This window comes from Siniperca chuatsi, linkage group LG7 (genome assembly GCF_020085105.1).
Source record: "Siniperca chuatsi isolate FFG_IHB_CAS linkage group LG7, ASM2008510v1, whole genome shotgun sequence".
Taxonomy (NCBI): domain Eukaryota; kingdom Metazoa; phylum Chordata; class Actinopteri; order Centrarchiformes; family Sinipercidae; genus Siniperca; species Siniperca chuatsi.
In genome coordinates, this window is record NC_058048.1 from 31,129,024 (window position 1) to 31,147,987 (window position 18,964).

At 42.3% G+C, this 18,964-nt stretch overlaps 2 protein-coding genes across 2 annotated transcripts in view; both read right to left on the reverse strand.

Annotated features, from left to right (window-relative positions):
• Window positions 1-5,614: 5,614 nt before the first annotated feature.
• sst1.2 (somatostatin 1, tandem duplicate 2) lies at window positions 5,615-9,490 on the reverse strand. The gene is made up of 4 exons (XM_044203153.1): window positions 9,332-9,490; window positions 9,026-9,207; window positions 6,246-6,464; window positions 5,615-5,762 (listed from the first exon to the last, which is right to left on the reverse strand). The coding sequence occupies exons 2-3, from the start codon at window positions 9,203-9,205 to the stop codon at window positions 6,258-6,260; spliced, it is 387 nt and encodes a 128-aa protein (XP_044059088.1). The 5' UTR covers window positions 9,206-9,207; window positions 9,332-9,490; the 3' UTR covers window positions 5,615-5,762; window positions 6,246-6,257.
• Window positions 9,491-17,041: 7,551 nt separating this feature from the next.
• col4a3 (collagen, type IV, alpha 3) overlaps window positions 17,042-18,964 on the reverse strand; it is a 39,190-nt gene continuing 37,267 nt past the window's right edge. Inside the window, exon 52 of the mRNA XM_044203154.1 lies at window positions 17,042-18,884. Coding sequence (XP_044059089.1) covers window positions 18,803-18,884 — 82 coding nt within the window. The 3' untranslated portion in view covers window positions 17,042-18,802. The remainder of the gene's footprint in view (window positions 18,885-18,964) is intronic.

The window sequence follows — 18,964 nt, forward strand, 5'->3', positions numbered from 1 at the left end:
GTGTGTGTGTGTGTGTCGTGCTGTGCAGCAGTGTGTGTGTGTGTGTGTGTCGTGCTGTGCAGCAGTGTGTGTGTGTGTGTGTGTGTGTGGTGTTGTGTGTGTGTGTGTGTCGTGCTGTGCAGCAGTGTGTGTGTGTGTGTGTGTGTGTGTGTGTGTGTGTGTTCTCATTACTTTGCCTCCATTAACTGAAACACGACTGAGAATCTGCAACAACTGATTTACATCACACACTAAAGAACCAATCAGGGATCTCGATTCTCCTCCAGCGTTTACTCTGATGTCTCCTCTCTCGTTTCCTCCCCTAGTTTCCTCTCCTTGTTTCCTCTCCTCTCATTCCTTGTTTCCCCTCCTTGTTTCCTTGTTTCCCCTCTTTGTTTCCTAGTTTCCTCTCCTCTCATTCCTTGTTTCCCCTCCTTGTTTCCTAGTTTCCTCTCCTTGTTTCCTCTCCTCTCATTCCTTGTTTCCCCTCCTTGTTTCCTTGTTTCCCCTCCTTGTTTCCTAGTTTCCTCTCCTTGCTTCGTAGTTTCCTCTCCTCTCGTTCCTTGTTTCCTCTCCCCTCTCTCCTTATCTCCTCTCCTTCTTCAGATCACTGACTGAGTCTTTAACTTCCTGTCAGGAGGACGTTCTCTCTCTGTCTGTCTGTCTGTCTCATCAGCTCTCCCAGAATCCCGCTGGGCGTCGGCGGGGGTCACATGGTGTGTGCTGACCTGCTAATCATGTGGACGAGGTGAATCGGTTGTGTTTGACGGACGCACGCCCGCTGTGTCTCCGCTCATTGATTAGTCTGGGCTGACGGACACATTCGCCTCCAGCCGTGCGTTTGATTGGTCGGCCCACAGCGAGGCGTTCTGCTGGTTGGCTCCTCGGCGGGGGGGCGGGGGGGGCGGTGTGACGCGGACCGTCCCGCTCCTGTGAACACATTAAAGGAGCGTTTCACACATACATACAAGTTCATTATCAGCCCGGCGAGGACAGAGAGACAGAAAGATCATTTGAACAACATCGGTTCTCTTCTGTCAGCGCTGCAGCTGACCTGTAACCTTCACTCGGACGCCTGCAGCCGAAGGGCACCTGGGTGGTGTTAAACAGGGTGGAGCAGCGCTCACCCTTTCACTTTCCCCTCCCACATTTATCCCACTTCTCTAACCGTCCGCTCAACCAGGAGCGACTTCACGAAGAGTGAACAGTATTTCCTGACATGTGCACGATAAAGATGAGAAATGAAGTGAAGCGTCTTCGGCGATTCCACCAAGTGGATGAAGGTGGAGGTGAATGTGGTGGAGGAGGGTCAGAGAAAAAATAAGAGGCACGTCACTTTAAGACTCCAGAGTTTTAATCTGAGAGTAATTCACAAAATAAGACGGTGTAGTCCCTCATTCGTCCAGGAGTGCTCCATCGTAGAAAAGGTTTCAGTCGTAGTCGTCTGGACGCTGTTTTCAGAATCAAGACGTTTCGGCTCCCATCCGGAAGTCATTCTCAATTGTGAAAAAATGGACCGGGAACTAGAAATTTAAGCTACTCTGTGTTACATAAGCCCCGCCCACAGGGAGGAGTCTACCTGAGTGTCTGTTAAACTTTGGGCAGATTGAATCTTTTTTTTGTGAAAAAAGAAAACCCCTCTTTGAACAGAAATGGTGGTCTGAGATTCAATCTGCCCAAAGTTTACCACAGTGTATTAGCACCTTGGTCAAGCCAATCACATGCTAATCAGGTACTTAACAGTGATGAGGGAGGTGCAGCCAGAAAACAATAGGCCTGATTACTGATTACTGGGCCATCATGGAAACTATTAGGTCAGTTTCAGGTGAAACTAGCTATTAACAGATACTCAGGTAGACTCCTTCCTGAGGGCGGGGCTTAAGCAACACAGAGTAGCTTAAATTTCTGAGTTCTCAGACCATTTTCACAATTGAGAATGACTTCCGGATGGGAGCCGAAACGTCTTGATTCTGAAAACAGCGTCCAGACGACTACGACTGAAACCTTTTCTACGAAGTAATTCACAAAGTATTTTAGAGCTAAAAGCAGCTCCTAACCAGATGTTCAGACCCGCAGTCCTGGCTCAGGTTCAGGTCCAGTTTGAGTAACAGATCTGTGAGCTGCTCGTGTTACACAAAAAATCTGCAAGAACAGATCTGAGAGGATGAAACTCACCGATGATCCCGTGGATCTGGATTACTAAGTGGGTCACTGACCCCGTGGCCCCGGACCTTCAGGTGACAAATAGCTCGTGGTAACTGGATTAATTAATTAAAATAGGACTCTTACGGCTCCCGCACTTTTATCCAATTAGACACAACTTTATGTCAAAATCCAGTCTGAACACTTGATGTTGTGCGGACAACGAGCATGTTCTTAAATAATTAAATCTCCTCTCTTTCCTTGTTTCCTCTTCTTGTTCGATAGAATAATACATCTGCATTCAATCAACTTATAGCTGCTTTGATTTGATTGTCGGGGGCCCACGGCTATGTTTTTGCCCCAGGGGCCCCCTGGCAGGTTAATCTGGCCCTGACTAACATATAAAGGCAAAACCAATCAAATATATAAGACTTATGATGCCTTGATGCAGAGTTGTCTTCACCCTAACCCCCCTGTGACCACCCCGGGACCACCGTGTCTCTCCCACAGGTGCTGTAGAGGACAGGAAGTCATTTAACGTCACCTGGGGTTTTGCAGAATTGCCTGATATCAACTTTCTGTCTGGTGTTTGGTAAAAGTGGATGAACTGTTCGTCTAACTTCTGTTGCTTCGGGCAGCAGCTGCAGCATTTTGTTGTGTTTGCTGTAAATCTGGAAATTGATGAATTCACCTTTTTTTTATTGTTTTAAGAAAACGTTACAGTTTAATGTGCTGCACCATTTTAAGCCAAATCAAGCTGTCAGTTTTAATGATCTATATCCCAAAACCACAGTTGTGAACGTTCCTGTAGAGCTGCGTGTCAGACAGTGTGAACAGACACTAAGTTGATTTACTGTGACAGCAGCAGATATCGCTCATCATCAGTCCGTCAGTCTCAGCGTTTTCATTGATTCTGCAGATCAGACCGCGTGACTTGTACTTCATTCATCTGACCTGTATTACAGCGTATTATATTCTGATTTGCTCGGTGCTTCTCTTCCTGTGTGCTCTGACGTGACAGCGAGCTGCTGTAACGAAAGAGTTTCCCCTCGAGGATCAATGAAGTGTTTCTGATTCTGACGCTGTGTGGGCGTGGTTTTGCAGGTGCAAACACACATAAAGACACACGTAAGGTTATATTTAAAAATGCTTTCAATAAACTAAGTGAATTAATAGACAAACTGTGTGTTTTCATGTTTCATTTTCCAGAAAACAAACCGTCCACAGACTTTATAAAGGCAGGCGTTGTATTGGACTGCATTAGATTTCACAGGTGTACCTAATAAAGTGGCCGCTGAGTGTAATTCCCCCACTGAGGTGCTGAAGGCAGATGTGAAGGTTCACAATCAATGTTTTCATTTTTATTGCTTTTGATGTTGCTGTTACAGCTCAGCTCAGCTCAGTCGGGCTTCATCACAGGAAACAGACGGGAAATGTGCTATTAGAATATATAACAATGATAATAAATATTGACTTGCAGTTAAAAATACAAATACAAAAAACTTAAATATTGCAATATTTTTTTAATGAAGGTGTGTGTGTGTGTGTGTCCTCAGGTTGTGTTGATATATATATTGATCAGCAGGATCGGCCCTGCCTCCTTCTCCTCGGAGATTACAGAACAGCTACTCGTTACAGTCTCTGCATTAACAGACCTGTCAATCAACCTGTGAGTGAGCGCAGCGACCAATCCTCTGGCTTGGATTTTGGCAGTGGGCGGGGCGCCGGTTCAGTTTACATTAGTGAGAGGGTTTATACATTTAAAGACACGTCTGAGTAATGTTGTGCTTTTAGTTTTGGTGTAGTGGCTCAAACACACACACACACACACACACTCAGCAGTGTTTAATGTGTTGAGTCAACATTTGCTGTCTCTCTCGCTGATCTCCTTTAAAGGTTAATTAGACTCGACCCTCTCTCTCTGTTCAAACGCTGAAACCTGCTGCTGTTTCCACACACGCCGATCACTCCCAGTACTCCCAGTACTCCTCCCAGTCACGCATGCTGGAGTCTATTTTCAGCGAGGCAGGGGGACACGTGCACTCTCACCACTCCACACAAACACCCTGTCCTTTCTGCATATTTAGGTTGTTTTAGATCATTTAAAATGAAGAAATATTTGAGGTGGAATCTGTATTTTATGATAAAATACATTTATTTTTCATTAAAGTGTAATATTCATGATAATCAGTGTAAACTGTTCCCGATGTATAAGGAAAGACGGTCTGTTGATGTTTGGTACAAACCGATAAAAAACCTTACTTACTGTTCTGTAAGTCACAGATGTGTGTGTGTGTGTTACGTTCAGGTTCACCATCAGCTGTAGAAACTGGTTTAATGTGTCCCTGAAAAGAAAAGGGTCTGTTTGTTGTCTGTGAGACCGAAGAGAGTTCATTTCATGATTTATTGCTCTTTAAATGATGATTTAATGGCTACACTTTTGAGGAAAATGTCCATCTCTGCTGACTGAAAATACCTGAGTTGAGTTTTAGGAAGGAACCAATATTTGAGTTATGTAAGAAGTTCTGTTCTTGTCTGACAGCTCCATGTGGACTGGACACGTGTACGTTATCAGGAAACTGAGGTACAGAAAACCAAACACACGTTTATCCATCAGACTGACCTGTTTTTCATCCTTGAACCACAGAAGAATTCGTCCCCGAGGACTTTAAAGACCAACTTCACACCCCCTGAAAATCTTGTCTTTGCTGACCTCCAGTGGTTTGACTTCTCACCTTGCTGCAGTGATGTACAGGTGTACTCCAGGACACTGTGACATCACTGCTGGCCACACCCGTCAGTGATGCTGGCTGTGAAGGTGAAACAGGCTTGAAACTTGCCAAGAGGGCAGCAAAACACTGCTTTTCAGCCTGTTGCTAAGTTACTGTTTAAAAAGCCCCGAAGATAATTTGTATCAGCGTGACCAGCAGGGGGCGCTGCAGAGCCCTCAGCACCCCGTCTTCTCACACCACTACTCCCAGTACCTCTCCCAGTACTCCCAGTGACAACAGTCCACACAACAAACATTCTGTGATTTCTGAACGTCATCAGAGTTGCAACCAAGTTTTACTATTGATAATCTGTTTCTTATTCTTTCAAATAATCGATTTTAGAATCTCTAAAAAGTTGACAATAATAAGAAATGTCCACAGAAAGTTTTGTCTGCAGATTTCTTATTACGGTCAACAGCAACCAGAAACTTTATCATGAAAATCCAAACATTTTGAAACTCTGTGTTTGCTAATATTGAATTGGAAATTAACTAAAAGGATCGATCAGTTATAAAACTCAGCTGATGGTTAATGGACACATGTTTCAGCGTTACATGTGTTTACAACCTTGTTTACAAGATCTGTTTCCTGTAATCTCTAAAAAGTCTGTTTATATAATCTGTCCATGATCTCTGTTCTATAATCTCTAATCTGATGTTCACCTATATGTTTTCAAATATTTCCATTCAAACTCTGGACAGACGAGAGGCGGAGCCACAAACTTGACTGATTTCTCTCTTTAATTGATAATTACATTAATTATTCAGGTACACTGCAGCCAGACAGCTTCTGATTGGTCCGTCCAGTCGCTCAGGTCAAGGCCAGGTAATCTGGGATTGGTCAGTTGGTCTGGTGAAGGTGTGGCCTCAGCTGGGAACAAAACAACAAGGACAGGTGAGACACAGAACGCAAGTTACCTGGGAAGGGCTTAAACAAGCAGTCAGGTACCTGGGCAGGGCTTCAAAAGAAAACCAGGTACTTAGATGTGGCTTAAACAGGGGAGTCAGGCATCTGGGCGGGGCTTTAACAGGTAAACAGGCATCTGGGCAGGGCTTAAAAAGAAAAACAGGGACCTGGGTGGCGTTTAAACAGGTAGTCAGGTACCTGGGCGGGGCTTAAACAGGCAGTCGGTTACCCGGGGCGGGGCTTAAACAGGCAGTCAGGTACCTCGGTGGGACTTATACAGGCAGTCAGGTACCTGGGTCGGCCTTAAACAGGCAGTCAGGTACCTGAGTGGGGCTTAAACAGGCAGTCAGGTACCTGGGTCGGCCTTAAACAGGCAGTCAGATACCTTGGCGGGGCTTAAACAGGCAGTCGGTTACCTGGGCGGGGTTTAAACAGAGAGTCAGGTACCTGGGCGGGGGTTTAACAGGAAGTGAAGCCCTTCCAGTAGAAATTCTTGCAGCCAGCTTTCCGTTCGCGGGGAGGCAGGCTGTTGGGGGAGTCGACGGACCGCTCCAGGTTCATCCTTCCTCCTGTTGCCATGGAAACAACCTCAGCCTCCCGCTGGGTGTCGGCCTCTGGCAGAGACATCTGCGCCAGCAGGTCCTCCACTGCACGTTTACTCCAATCCTGAACAACAACAATAAGGTCAGAACAATTTAATACAAGTTTGAAGATGTGGAGACTAAAAGTGGACAAACATTCTGGGTACAAACCAGCACAGCAGCAGTGCTGATGTAGCCTGCTGTAGTTCAGGCAGGAATGTAACTCACTTTATAGTCACATGTTTCATACACCATCCAATCACGTATGTCCATGACCTGCAGTGTCTCTCACAGTAGGCGGTCCACATCAAAATTTGGCGCTCACTAAAATTTTACGTGCAAAACATATGATGAACTTATAAAACATGATAGCAATGCATCAAGTTCATCACATGTTTTGCACATAAAATATATGAAACTATCCAACAGTATATAAAATAAACATTAAATCAGCTCCACCTCGACCAACTACAACAGTAAAATGTTAACTGGTATTGCTACTTTTACTCAAGTAAAGGATATGAATACTTCTTCCACCAGGTGGTGTCCATGTTGGGGGTTTATGAGCGTCCTGACTGAAGAGTTGTTGTTTGGCAAATAAAACCATCTATGAACAATAATCAACAATGCATTAACATTAATTTCATATCTGAGGAGGACAGCAAGGACTATTTGAAAGAGAAGAAGAAAAACCTGAAAACATGTGTAAATAGTCACATTCAAGACATCTGGATGAACCCACACAGAAGACCAACAAACTTTACTCCAACCAGTCACTGTCATATTTGGAAGACGCAATGTTTGTTAGCCTTTCAGCTGCTGTAAATGAGGTTTGCAAATAAATACTACAATCTTGTCTTATTCAGATTATCCTCAGCTCAGTTTGGTGATGGAGTACCTCAGGGCTTAATGCTGGGTCCTCTCAGTATGCGTCTGTAACAACTGGAAATTTCACTGATCCTGTTGTTTTACGACTATTAATTTGGTAGTTGTGTTCCTGTCGATTCAATAGCTTTACTGTCATCTAAACCATCAAGAGTCTGTCAAAAATCCTCCACAGTGTGCTACAACAACTATGGTAAGTACGGTGGCTCAAACTTGAAACTAGATGTAGCTCTGTCTACAGTTTGTGTAACAACTTTAATGTTCTTTTTGGTTTTCTTTTCCATATATGTAAGTTGTGATCATAAAAAAAACTCATCTCAGTTTTGGGACGGCTTCATCCACAGTGTTGGAGACCGGAGCCAGATCAGAGGTGGAAGTTAACCAGAAGTTACCAAACCTACCAGTTAGTCTTCATCACTGAAGTCTTCTCTCTCATAATGCATAAAATTCATGTTTGTGTTTCTTGTCCAAGTACGTTTTAGAGTGTGACATATTCTTCACCTCATTCTGGTGCACCAAGCTGTGATGTGCTCATCGCTGCCCCCTGAGGCCGGAGAGCAGAAAGCACTCGCTGTAACTGCAGTTGGTGAGAAATGCAGTCATTGTGGGTGCCTTTCCCTCATCCACCAGAAGACGCGTTTTCAAACAGTATGTTTGGGTTTTATAAGAGAAAAGACTTTAAGGATGAAGACTAACTGGTTGGTTTGGTAAATGTAAGTGTGGTTAACTTTCCCTCCTCTGATAAAGAGTAGCACACAGCGGATGAAACTATCCAAACACTGGGCTGAGTTTCTTTGTTAGCACAACTGATATGGACAGGAAATCCAAAAAGAACATTAAAGTTGTTACAGAGATGGTAAACAAAGCTGTGTCCTGGTCCAGCTTCAACCCACCTTACTTACTGTGGGGGATTTTAACACACTCTTGGTTTTCTCTTCCACATCAGTGGTTTAGATCACTGATTCAAACCTGACTGGTGCCCTGTGGACTTTAATAGTAATAATAATAATAATAATAATAACTTTATTTATATAGCACCAGAGTTTAAAAAGTGCTTTGACAGACAAAGCAATGCAAAAGCAATATACCCAGAAGGCAACATAACAAAAGGAAGCCAAACAGAAGCAAGATCAAGTTAAGGTAAAAATTAAATTAATTAAAAAGCAAGTTTATAAAGATGGATTTTAAGAAGTGATTTAACTGATCTTGCTAGCCTTGTCTCCTCAGGCAGGTCGTCCCACAGCTGAGGGGCCCAGAGGGTCACCTCTAGATTTAAGCCTCGACTTTGGAACAGCCAGCAGGGGCCCACCTGAGGATCTAAGGCTGCGAGCCGGCTCATATGGGGTCAAAATTTCTGCTGTGTAGCTTGGGGCCAGTGATCAGTAAAATCTTAAAACCAAGTTTGAAACGAACAGGGAGCCGCACTGTTTGCTGCACTGTATGACTTCTATTACTTGTGCTATTTTTAAGCATTTACCATTATCCTGTAACTGTCACAAAGGTACCAACGAGGCTTCAATTCAGCAAAAGCTAGTGTCACTTTGAATCTAAAAAAATGCTACACTTTTATTTTCACTTGAATTAAAGCACCTCCAAATCAACTCTTTACAGTTGATTTCTAAACTTTAACAGTAATCTGGGAGGACATTTTGTGGGTTTTTAGCGCAGAAATGAAGACTTTCAGACTAGTCCAAATAACTGGCTATTATGTATTTTTTTCAGTAGAAAAGGAGCGTTCTGATTGGTTGTTGGCTCTCTCACCTGTGACAGGAGTCCGGCGCTGCGAGCACGTTGCAGCAGCCGGTGGTGACGCAGCTCCAGGTCCAGGTCCTGGTTCTGGTACTGGTCCTGGTCTCTGTCGAGCTGAGAGGAAACACCTGGACCACACAGAACCAACGCCACGAGAGCCAAGATGGCGGGACAACGAACAACGAACTGCATACCTGCCAAAATATCGGGGGGAGAAGAAGAAAATATACACTGAGGTACCTGAGGAAGGAAAATCAAACACCAGAAACAAAGCAGAAAAGACAAAATAAAGACATAAGAAGAAAAGAAAGTTCCTACTGTCTGCTGGTCTGGTATCTTCTACTTGTCCTGGTCCCGGTCCTGGTCCTTGTTCTGGTTCTGGGCTTGTCTCTGGTCCAGGTTCTCTAGGTGCTGCTCTTTTGAAGCCTGATGCTCCTCCTCCTGCATGTCACATGTGTTTGATTGACAGCTGGCGGGCTGTGAGGTGATGTAGGAACGCTGACATTCAAGTTAAACAAACGTCCATTAGTCCTTATTGACTTTAAATGGAGTCTGAACAATAAAACAATAAAACTATCAGCAGCAGCAGGGTTCTGCAGCCGCCGGCGCTCATCTACAGCAAATACAACGGCAGAATGTCCGGCTGAAGAGGAGAGGAATTAACGGAGCGTTCAGAGGATTAGCAGACTTCATTAGCACTTGCTGATATCTCCATTAAACAAAGAGGCAGCAGCAGAGAGTCGCCCACTCAACATTTAGTCAGAACAAACACGACTGCTGCTTCACTTTAATACTGCAGAAAAACACTTTATATTAGTTTAAAATGTTCTGCTGTGGAGAGACAGAGTGGATGTGACATCAGGGAATCACAGTCACAAGGACTAAACGTAGTTTAACGCCACTGTGTAAAAATACTTCAAGTAAAAGTTCAGAACTGGCATTATCAGTAAAATGATAATGAAGAATAAACGTTTTTGCTGCCATATAGTGCGAATGCTTACTTTGGAAGTGAAGTATCTTCAGTAAAACTCTTTCACACCAAATTCAGTTCATCTGAATGTAATTATTGTGATGTAATTATTTAGCTAATTTTGCTGATTTCATACAGTGTTTCTCTGGGAAAAATGAAAATAGCAAATTCATGATCAACAAAAAGACGCAACAGTGTTCTCATATGTTCTGTTTTAGTTGGTGAGCGAGCCTCCAGAACTGCATGTGAAATGCATGTGATTCAAATACATTTGATGAAATTTTGTCACTTTCTGGTGGAAAACCAGTGGTGGAAGAAGTACTCAGATCCATCACTGCAGTAAAAGTACTAACACCACTCTGTGAAAATACTCCACTGCAAGAAAAAAGTCCTGCATTCAAACCTCACTGCAGTAAAAGTATGTGAGTATTATCAGCTAAATGTACTTAAAGCTGATCCGCATAATAAGAAAGTTTCGTTACATCGCAAGATATGTTGTTATAACGTGAAACGTTTGTTTTTTAATACAGAATCTTTTACGTAAGAAAATATTAAATTATAACGTGAAAAGGACCAGCTGGCCCTCGTCGAGTGTCTCCTCTGCAGACACTTTTACGGCTAAACTTGTTTCTCAGGCCTTTGAGGTCCGCAAGGGTTTATGCTTCACTTTTTCCTCCTCTGTGTTTTAAAATTCTCCTTTATTTGTTTGTGTGTGTATGGGTAGTATTGTTGTACCAGGTTATGTTATTTTCTTGTATTTGGTTGTTTTTAAATGTGCTTTATAAATAAACTTGATTTGATTTGATAGCAAGAGGCTGAGCAATTTCTTTGTGTTCAATATTAAATAAATAAATGAAACTGTGAAACAGTCACATGAATAAATTGTGTAGAATAGTCATATATAAATCAACCAATGATTTGAGAACTATGTGAAGAAATAATTAAAGATCAACTTATTATTATGAAATGTTAATTCATCATTTATTTTCACAATAACACGTTTTATAGGTTTTTATTTAATAATAGAAATTTGTATTTCAAAATTGCATTTTTCAATTCGCATTGAATTGACATTTTTTTTTGTGTGTGTGTGTGTGTGTTAGCATTGTTTGTCTGTCTGTCTTTTTGATATTCAGAGTTGTGTCTTTTCCTGAGGACTTTAGAATCAAACTGTGCCAGAAGTAACTCTGAATGACCCAGCTAACGTTAGCTGCTGCCGTTAACACTGTCTCAATAAGCCACTCTCACAACCCCGCCTTGCTAGTTAGCAGGCTAGGTAGATAGCATTAGCAGCCTTGTTAAGCTAAGGCTTAAGAGCTTTAGTTTCCGTGTCTGTGTATTGTTTAGTTACAGCAGCTGGTTGGTTGATTCAGAATAACTGACATGGACATTTAACAGGAGATAACTGTCTAATTCTGGTAGCAATTGTTTAGCTTGCTAGCTTGAGAGGTAGAGTACATGTGATTGGCTGAAAGGCGAGAGGGCAGCGACAACACCACCGTCACGAAAAGTGACATCATGAAATAAAAGCATACTTTAAAAAAAGTCTAATATAGGAAGCAGTGTTTGAGTTGCGGGGGCGAAAAAAAGAAAAATGGCGGCAGCTGTATGCGGTGCGGTATATGGCGCTGCAACGCGTTTTCTCCACTGGAAGAGCATCCAAGAGGGCACCCTTTTTCCGAACATGGTCCACTGAGTCCACCAGTGATGGATGAAATAACAATTTGTAATAATGAGTTAAGTTTTAATAATGTTTAAAAAATATTTCACAAATTGTTGTTTCATTTATATATTTACACAATTTATTCATATGACTATTTCCTGATTGTTTGTGACAGTGAACACTTTGGGGTAAGCTTTGACGATGAGTTGACTCAACTTTGTGCTAACTGGAGGAACTGCACCGTGTTATACTGAGAGGTGTTTCCAATATTTTATTTCTTTATTTAACAGGGAAAGTGCACATTAATAAATATTGCTGTAAATGCGCCAAGAGGCAGTTTTTCAGCTGTAATCCTGGACAGATGTTACAAAGTCACTCTAAAAACAGAAAATAAGATTAAAAAGAGAATATTAATGTTGGTAAAAAAATATCATAGACACCATTATACTACATTGTCAGGTGCTATTTAAAACGACATGCAATATCAATGAAATGTGGGATTGTGCTGCATTATCAGACACTAATTGAAACATGCAAAGCAGAAGCACAGACATGAAAACATACGGTGGATTTAATATTAATACCTCTGAGTATAAGACAAACATCAGCAACTTCATGAAGGGAGGATTTACTGCAGGACTGTTGGATTAAACAGAGTCAGCCAGTTGTTCCTAATAATCTGCCTGGACACTGAGTGTGTATGATATTATCAGACAGAGTGAAGGAACATGTTGTTATTTATTCAAATACATTTCATGGGACATTTAAATGGGAAATAAGAGCTGAAGAGAAGAAACTACAGTGGTGTGAAAAAGTGTTTGCCCCCTTCCTGATTTCTTTTTTTTTTTTTGAACAAAATGAAGACTTTGGAGTGGCCTAGTCAAAGTCCTGACCTGAATCCTATTGAGACGCTGTGGCATGACCTTAAAAAGGCAGTTCATGCTCGAAAACCCTCCAATGTGGCTGAATTACAACAATTCTGCAAAGATGAGTGGGCCAAAACTCCTCCACAGCGCTGTAAAAGACTCACTGCAAGTTATTGCAAACGCTTGATTGCAGTTGTTGCTGCTAAGGGTGGAGCAACCAGTTATTAGGTTTAGGGGGCAAACACTTTTTCACACAGGGCCATGTAGGTTTGGATTTTGTTTTCCCTTAATAATAACAACCTTCATTTAAAAACTGCATTTTGTGTTTACTTGTGTTATCTTTGACTAATATTTAAATTTGTTTGATGATCTTGAATAAGAAATCAGGAAGGGGGCGAACACTTTTTCACACAGCTGTAAATAAGGTTGACTTGACTCATCTCGCCTCACCTTTGGTGGCAAAGTGTCCCGGGGCCTGCTTGAGGTCATAGGTTGAAGAAACTAAGCTGTGCTAAAGTTAAACCTGAAGTTAAACCTCAGTCTGAGACTCAGTGACCTCTGGTGGCCGTCAGGTTGTTTTTTAAACCTCTAAATTTCTGTTCATAGATCAGCGTAGAAACACCCACATCACAGGGTCTCCGCTGCTGGATGGAGTATCCCCACAAACACTGCAGCTGTCTGTCAGGACTCCCTGACCTCTGACCTCTGAGGTCCATGACGTGTTCACCTGAAAGGAAGTCAGATTCCTGAGTCCGCTCTCAGCTCTCATTTCTAGTCTTCAAAATACTTTAAAGTCTTTAATAATCATTTAGTTGTGTAAAATCTTAGTTACATCCTTATTGCACCAACACAGGAAGCAGCGTGTCTTCAGTGTGGCGAGGACGACAGTAACGGCTAATCTGAACTTCCAGGAGGCAAAACAGCCAGAATCCACGCAGATTAATCCTGAGGACAGAATCCTCCAAGTCTTAGATAGAAGGGTGATGATGATCCCCATCTCCATCTTTATCTCCATCACCTGCATCCTCCTCCTCCTCCTCATCATCATCAACATCTCCATCTTAGTCTCCATCATCATCCTCGTTTTCATCTTCATCACTTTCTCCGGATGCTAATAAACAACACATTACCTGCAGCTGGTTGCCATGGTAACATATTAACAGTGAGCCGCCGTTGCTGTGGAGCCGCTGGCATGAACACACACACACACACACACACACACACGCAGGGGCATGATGGGAAAGTGGTGACATCACGCTTCCTCCCTGTGATGCGTACAGTTTTTGTTTCCACACTGAGTCACTGAGTGAAGTCGCAAACAGGAAAATTACAGGAAAACAGTTTCATCTGGACTCAAACGTCTCATCACAATCAAAGTGTTACTGGAAAAAGAAATTAAAATTTAAATAGTGTTTCATTTGGGGAACATTAATAACAGGCAGGGTTTATTAGCTTTATTACTCTTTAAATATTACAACATGTGATTACAGTACAGCTCAGAACGTCCTGCAGCCAAATACAGTTCATTATTCTCTAGGTGAATCTTGCTGTCATGTTAAACCTGTGTCCAGGACTGTACTGCTTTCTCTTCTACACACGTTTTTCTTCTGTACTACAAATAAATTATGACTTTGATTATTATTACTGAGACATGTATGATTTAACTGCTCTGTTTGTTTAGTACACAATTCACTCTTTTTCTTTATGTCGGTCCACTGCAGCTCAACAAGGAAACACTGAAACGTAAAGAGGGAGATGTCCACTTGATTTGTCTGACTCAGACTGTTAGAGCTTCATATTAACTTCGGATAAACTAGAATATGTTTTTTACTAGGGGTGTAACGGTACACAAAACTCACGGTTCGGTATGTTTTCGCTACAGCAGGGGAAACAGAAAAATGCAGAAAATAACATTTCTGTCATTTATTTTGAAAAATGCAAACATTACACAGTGGCTCATTGGTCATAATTCTTACTGTTACAGTTAAGACAATCAATTACTGCCATATTGTCAATAAGAAAAAATGAATTCCACATATATTAGTACGTCCCCACTGTAAGACTCTGACCTGCTGATAATTCCTGAACAGCTGCAGCTTGTGCTGGTTTATTCACCTTATTTTCAACAGAAATACGGACACAGCCAGTTGACTTTTTCTGTGCGAGACTTCCGGTCATTGGCTAGCTAACACAGCAACTCTCCGGACCACTGTGGCTTTGAGGAAAACCGGAATGTTTTGTGCGGTTAAGGGCCGCCATAATAACCGGTACAAACTAAAGGTTTACTGGGAGCAGGAGTGTTTTCAACCCGATATCAGAGAAGTGACTGGGCTAACTTACTGAAGCCCCAATGAAAACTCCAAGGCGACGTCTTGTCGAGAGATTAACAACCGCTGTTTGAATAGCTACGCTAGCTAATGCTAACTCTTATTAGTACCGTAAAACTTAAATTAAAAGCTGAACCCCAATTACTGAGTCCCTTTACTGGTCGTGTGGCTACACACACTCTCAATTAGTTTTTATAGAAGTCTTTGGGATGTATAAAACCTCTGAAAGCCCACCGGGTCGCCTGCTTGAGCTAGTTTAATCGCGCATACAAATATAAATGTTTAAACTTTTGTCAATATGGACATGCTAACGTTACACATCGTTAGATCGGTTAGATTCTCCACAATTCAATCGCTCAGTTCATTTTAGAGAAACCATGAGCACCAACGTATAATTCATCCAGATTTACCTGCATGGTAAACAAGAGAGACGAAAAAAAAGTGGCGACTCCCAAACGTTACCTTTGAAGCGGTCATAAAGTCTGATTATGTGTCACTTCTAAGATTATTATATTCCTTTAGTCCGTAAGCGTCCACCGATCAAAACAATCAAAACTTTTTTTCATAAAAAATAATCCAAGTTGTGGATGTTGTCACGTGAAGTCCATTGCTCACTTGCCTACTAACTTTGTTCGTCAAAATAAGACTTTAACTGACAAACAACATTTTCCTTCAGATTGAGGGTGTGGCACCGACCTGCCATTTAGATTTTTTATTGATTTTGTGCTCCCGCGATATCGTTAAATAAGCTCGTTAAGCCAGCGTTAGTTAGCTCGGGGAAACAATCAAACGGAAGTGCGGCACAAAAAACGGAAGTTCTTCGACCAACTGTTTACTTCCGCATTCGAAAATAAGGTGAATAAGAGCAGCACGACGGACTGACCGACCGTCACATTGTAGCGGGGCTCAAGCACTTTGACCATAAGCTTAAATTGTGTATTACCACCGAGTATGGTCGCATGTCTGCAGCGATAAACGCTCCCATAGCATCAGTTATTGATTTGGCTCGGTCTGAATCTGCAGAGACGCTGTGGGGAGGACGACTCGCCTTCCAGTCTGTTTCTGTCTCGTTCTGCTAATCGACACATTCGGCCGGTGCCTTCGTAAGTGACGTGTTTGAAGCGTTTCCGCAGACAAACCCGACTTCAGTTGAACAATGTCGGCGTACAGTCTGACACTAATCGTTGCCCATTTTCGCCGTAACAAACCGTGAAACCGTAACGCTCCCACGTGGATCTAAGAGTCGTGGGAGGAGCCTCCAGCTCTGGTCGCTCATTGGTGTTTGCCATTCGGAGGCAGCAACACTACAGGAGCTTGCCTCTCCGAGCAAACCCAAGCCCGCAGGAAGCGCGCCGGGCTTTCAAGCCAGCTTGACGTAGCGGCCGAACCGTGGAATTACAACTTCCGGGTCCGTCACGTGACGCACCCTGGCCCAAAAAGTCTTTCTTCCATAGACTTACATTGTGAAAGAAGCGAAATGACTTGTTTCACTATCAGAATTTGATCCATTTGATCCGATAACATTTGGAAAGTCTAGAAGAGCCGCACGGTTAAATCATTTTATCCCCATTCAAGTTAGCGGAGGGCTAAACCGGAAGTTAGCCGGCCGGCGGAGTTTTTAGTGCGCTTGCTCTATGGGCCCCACGATGCAGAAGATCCAGGTAATTTTATATTGGGAAGTCAAACTTTTTTGACTTCATGTGCCACTGAGCAGCTTTTACAGAAATGAACAGGGCCCCGCCTCTAACGCTGTATCCAGTTCTCTTTATACATCCATGGGCTAACTGGACTAAGCCAACTAGCATGCTACGGCTGATAGACAACAACTTGTGCACTGCCAAAACTTTCACAGGGGGAACCCGAACCGAGGGAGTCGCATACCGAACCGAACGTCCTGTACCGAATAGTTCGGGACGAATACACGTACCGTTACACCCCTAATTTCTACACAGAACGGGGACTGTGGATTTTGTCCTCCATCACTTCCATTGAGAGCGCATTAGAAAGGGATCTTTAATGTCCAGTATGAACAGGAGGAATGATTACAGTAAACCCTGTTTCAGTGTTCAAATGGACACCTGACTGTTGTTTAAAGACTAGAAAAAACGTGCACCTGTCCTTTAACCTGTGTTAGATGAGATGTGTTTTGTGGCAGATTTAAACCTTTTTTAATCACCTTTTTGAACAGGATACCACAGGAAGTGACGTCTGTAAAACAACATGTTTATTAAATTCAACAAGAGTCATATTCACAAAACAAAAATAATGTTATCCCAATTTATCACAATATATCAGTGGATTTAACAATAACAAGATAAGAGTATGTACAACTGAGAACAAGAAGCTTCTGAAGCCTTTTAGATGATTTGAAGATAATGTGGTCAGACTGTAAACACTTCTTAGTATTTAATTATATGTATTTGTACATCGACACTGTGTTTAATATCAAAGAATACAAAGATGTTCAGTGTTCTTGCAGTTATCAGTCAAAGGTCCAGAACAGGTTTATGACAGAAGACAACTACGAGACCCAGAGTGCATCGCTGTGAGACTCATCCAATCAGAGAGCTCCAGACTCTGTCGCTGTGCAGAATATAAAAACGTGTTAATCTTCTGGGTTGTTCTTATTCACTTCGAGTTTTCATGGAGCGCCATGTGGTGGCTGCTAGAGGAACTGCAGCTGGACCAAACCTTCTTCTTCTTCTGTGGCGTTTCAGCTCTGCCCTCCTCTGGCAGGGGGAGGTACTGCAGTTCCAGTCATAGTAGTAGTATTAGTCGTATTAGTAGTTGCGACAGTAGTGTGAGCAGTAGTACTACAGTAGCAGTAGTTAGATTAGTAGATAATGGTAGCAGTAGTAGCAGTACTTCCAGTAGTAATAGTAGTACTTGTGTACACTGATTTTCTTCTACATACTCACACAACTGTGAACTGTGTCAAGTATCAAAACATCAGTAGTTGTATTAGCAGTAGCAGTACTCACAGTAGTAGTAGCAATAGTACTATGGATGCTTATGGTAGTAGAAGTTGCAGTAGCAGTACTGAGAGGTTGTAACTATTAGTAGATAATGGTAGCAGTAGGAGCAGTAGTAAATGGGTACACTAACATGCTGATTTTGTTTAATACTGATAACTTGGTCGAATATCAAAACATTATTGTTTAACTGGAAAACAACTTGGTTTTAAGTATTGTACACCAAGTACCACTGTACTATAGCGGCAGTGCAGTACTAGTAGTGAAAATGATGACGGTAGTGCACATAGTACTGCACTTAATCAGTGTACTGTTAGTAGTAGTAGTAGGAGTGATACTAGTCTTATTACTCCAACAAATGTAGTATAAGAGGCAGGATTACTACTACTAGTACTACTACAGTAATGGTACTTTTAGTAGCAGTTGTAGTAAATAAGCAGGTGCTAATTTACTCAAGTGTTGTACTGAAGTACAGTTTTGTCATCTCAGAGGGAAGTCCTTGACTTTTCACTGCAGTACATTTATCCATTACCAGGTTTTACGTTCAGAACTGGACGTGCTGTCATTAGCTCTTATATTAACACATCAGTAGTTTTACTCTAAAAGAAACTAATCTTCAGAATGGGTACTTACTTTGGATACTAATGTACAACTTTACTGCCAGTACTTTGTTACTTTTACTGTTTTCAGTGCACAGATTTTAATGTAGCGGTAAAAGTATTTGTGACATTGGGGCATTGCTACTTTAAGGATGTGGCAGTATCAGTAGCAGCAGTGCGCTCGCACCAGCAGCAGCTGACTGTAACACACTCGGAGGTGTTCTGATTCGAGAAGCATAAAGCTGTCCTCTTAACTTTCTGTTGCCAACACTTCTCACAAGCACACGAGTCCACAGGAGCAGAAGTAGCACCGTTATCAGTAGTAGTAATATCAGTAGTGTTAGCAGCAGTAATATTTACAGTAGCAGCATCAGCAGCAGTAGTGTTGATGTTTACGGTCGCTTCATACAGACTCGACAGCGGCTGATCAGACTGCCTGGAAACTCTCCTGTATCAGTCTGAGTCTTTGGTTTACTGCGGGGCGAGAGACAGACACACAATCAGGTGAGTTGATTAAATCTAACTTGTTCCACTTTCAGATTTAGACAGTGACT

Bases quoted from the DNA above. Each gene is read 5' to 3' on its own strand.
- sst1.2 (XM_044203153.1), bottom strand. From the start codon at position 9,205: ATGCAGTTCGTTGTTCGTTGTCCCGCCATCTTGGCTCTCGTGGCGTTG. The intron at 6,465-9,025 runs GTGAGAGAGCCA...GTTGTTGTTCAG, and splicing joins GCGCCGGACTCCTGTCACAG to GATTGGAGTAAACGTGCAGT.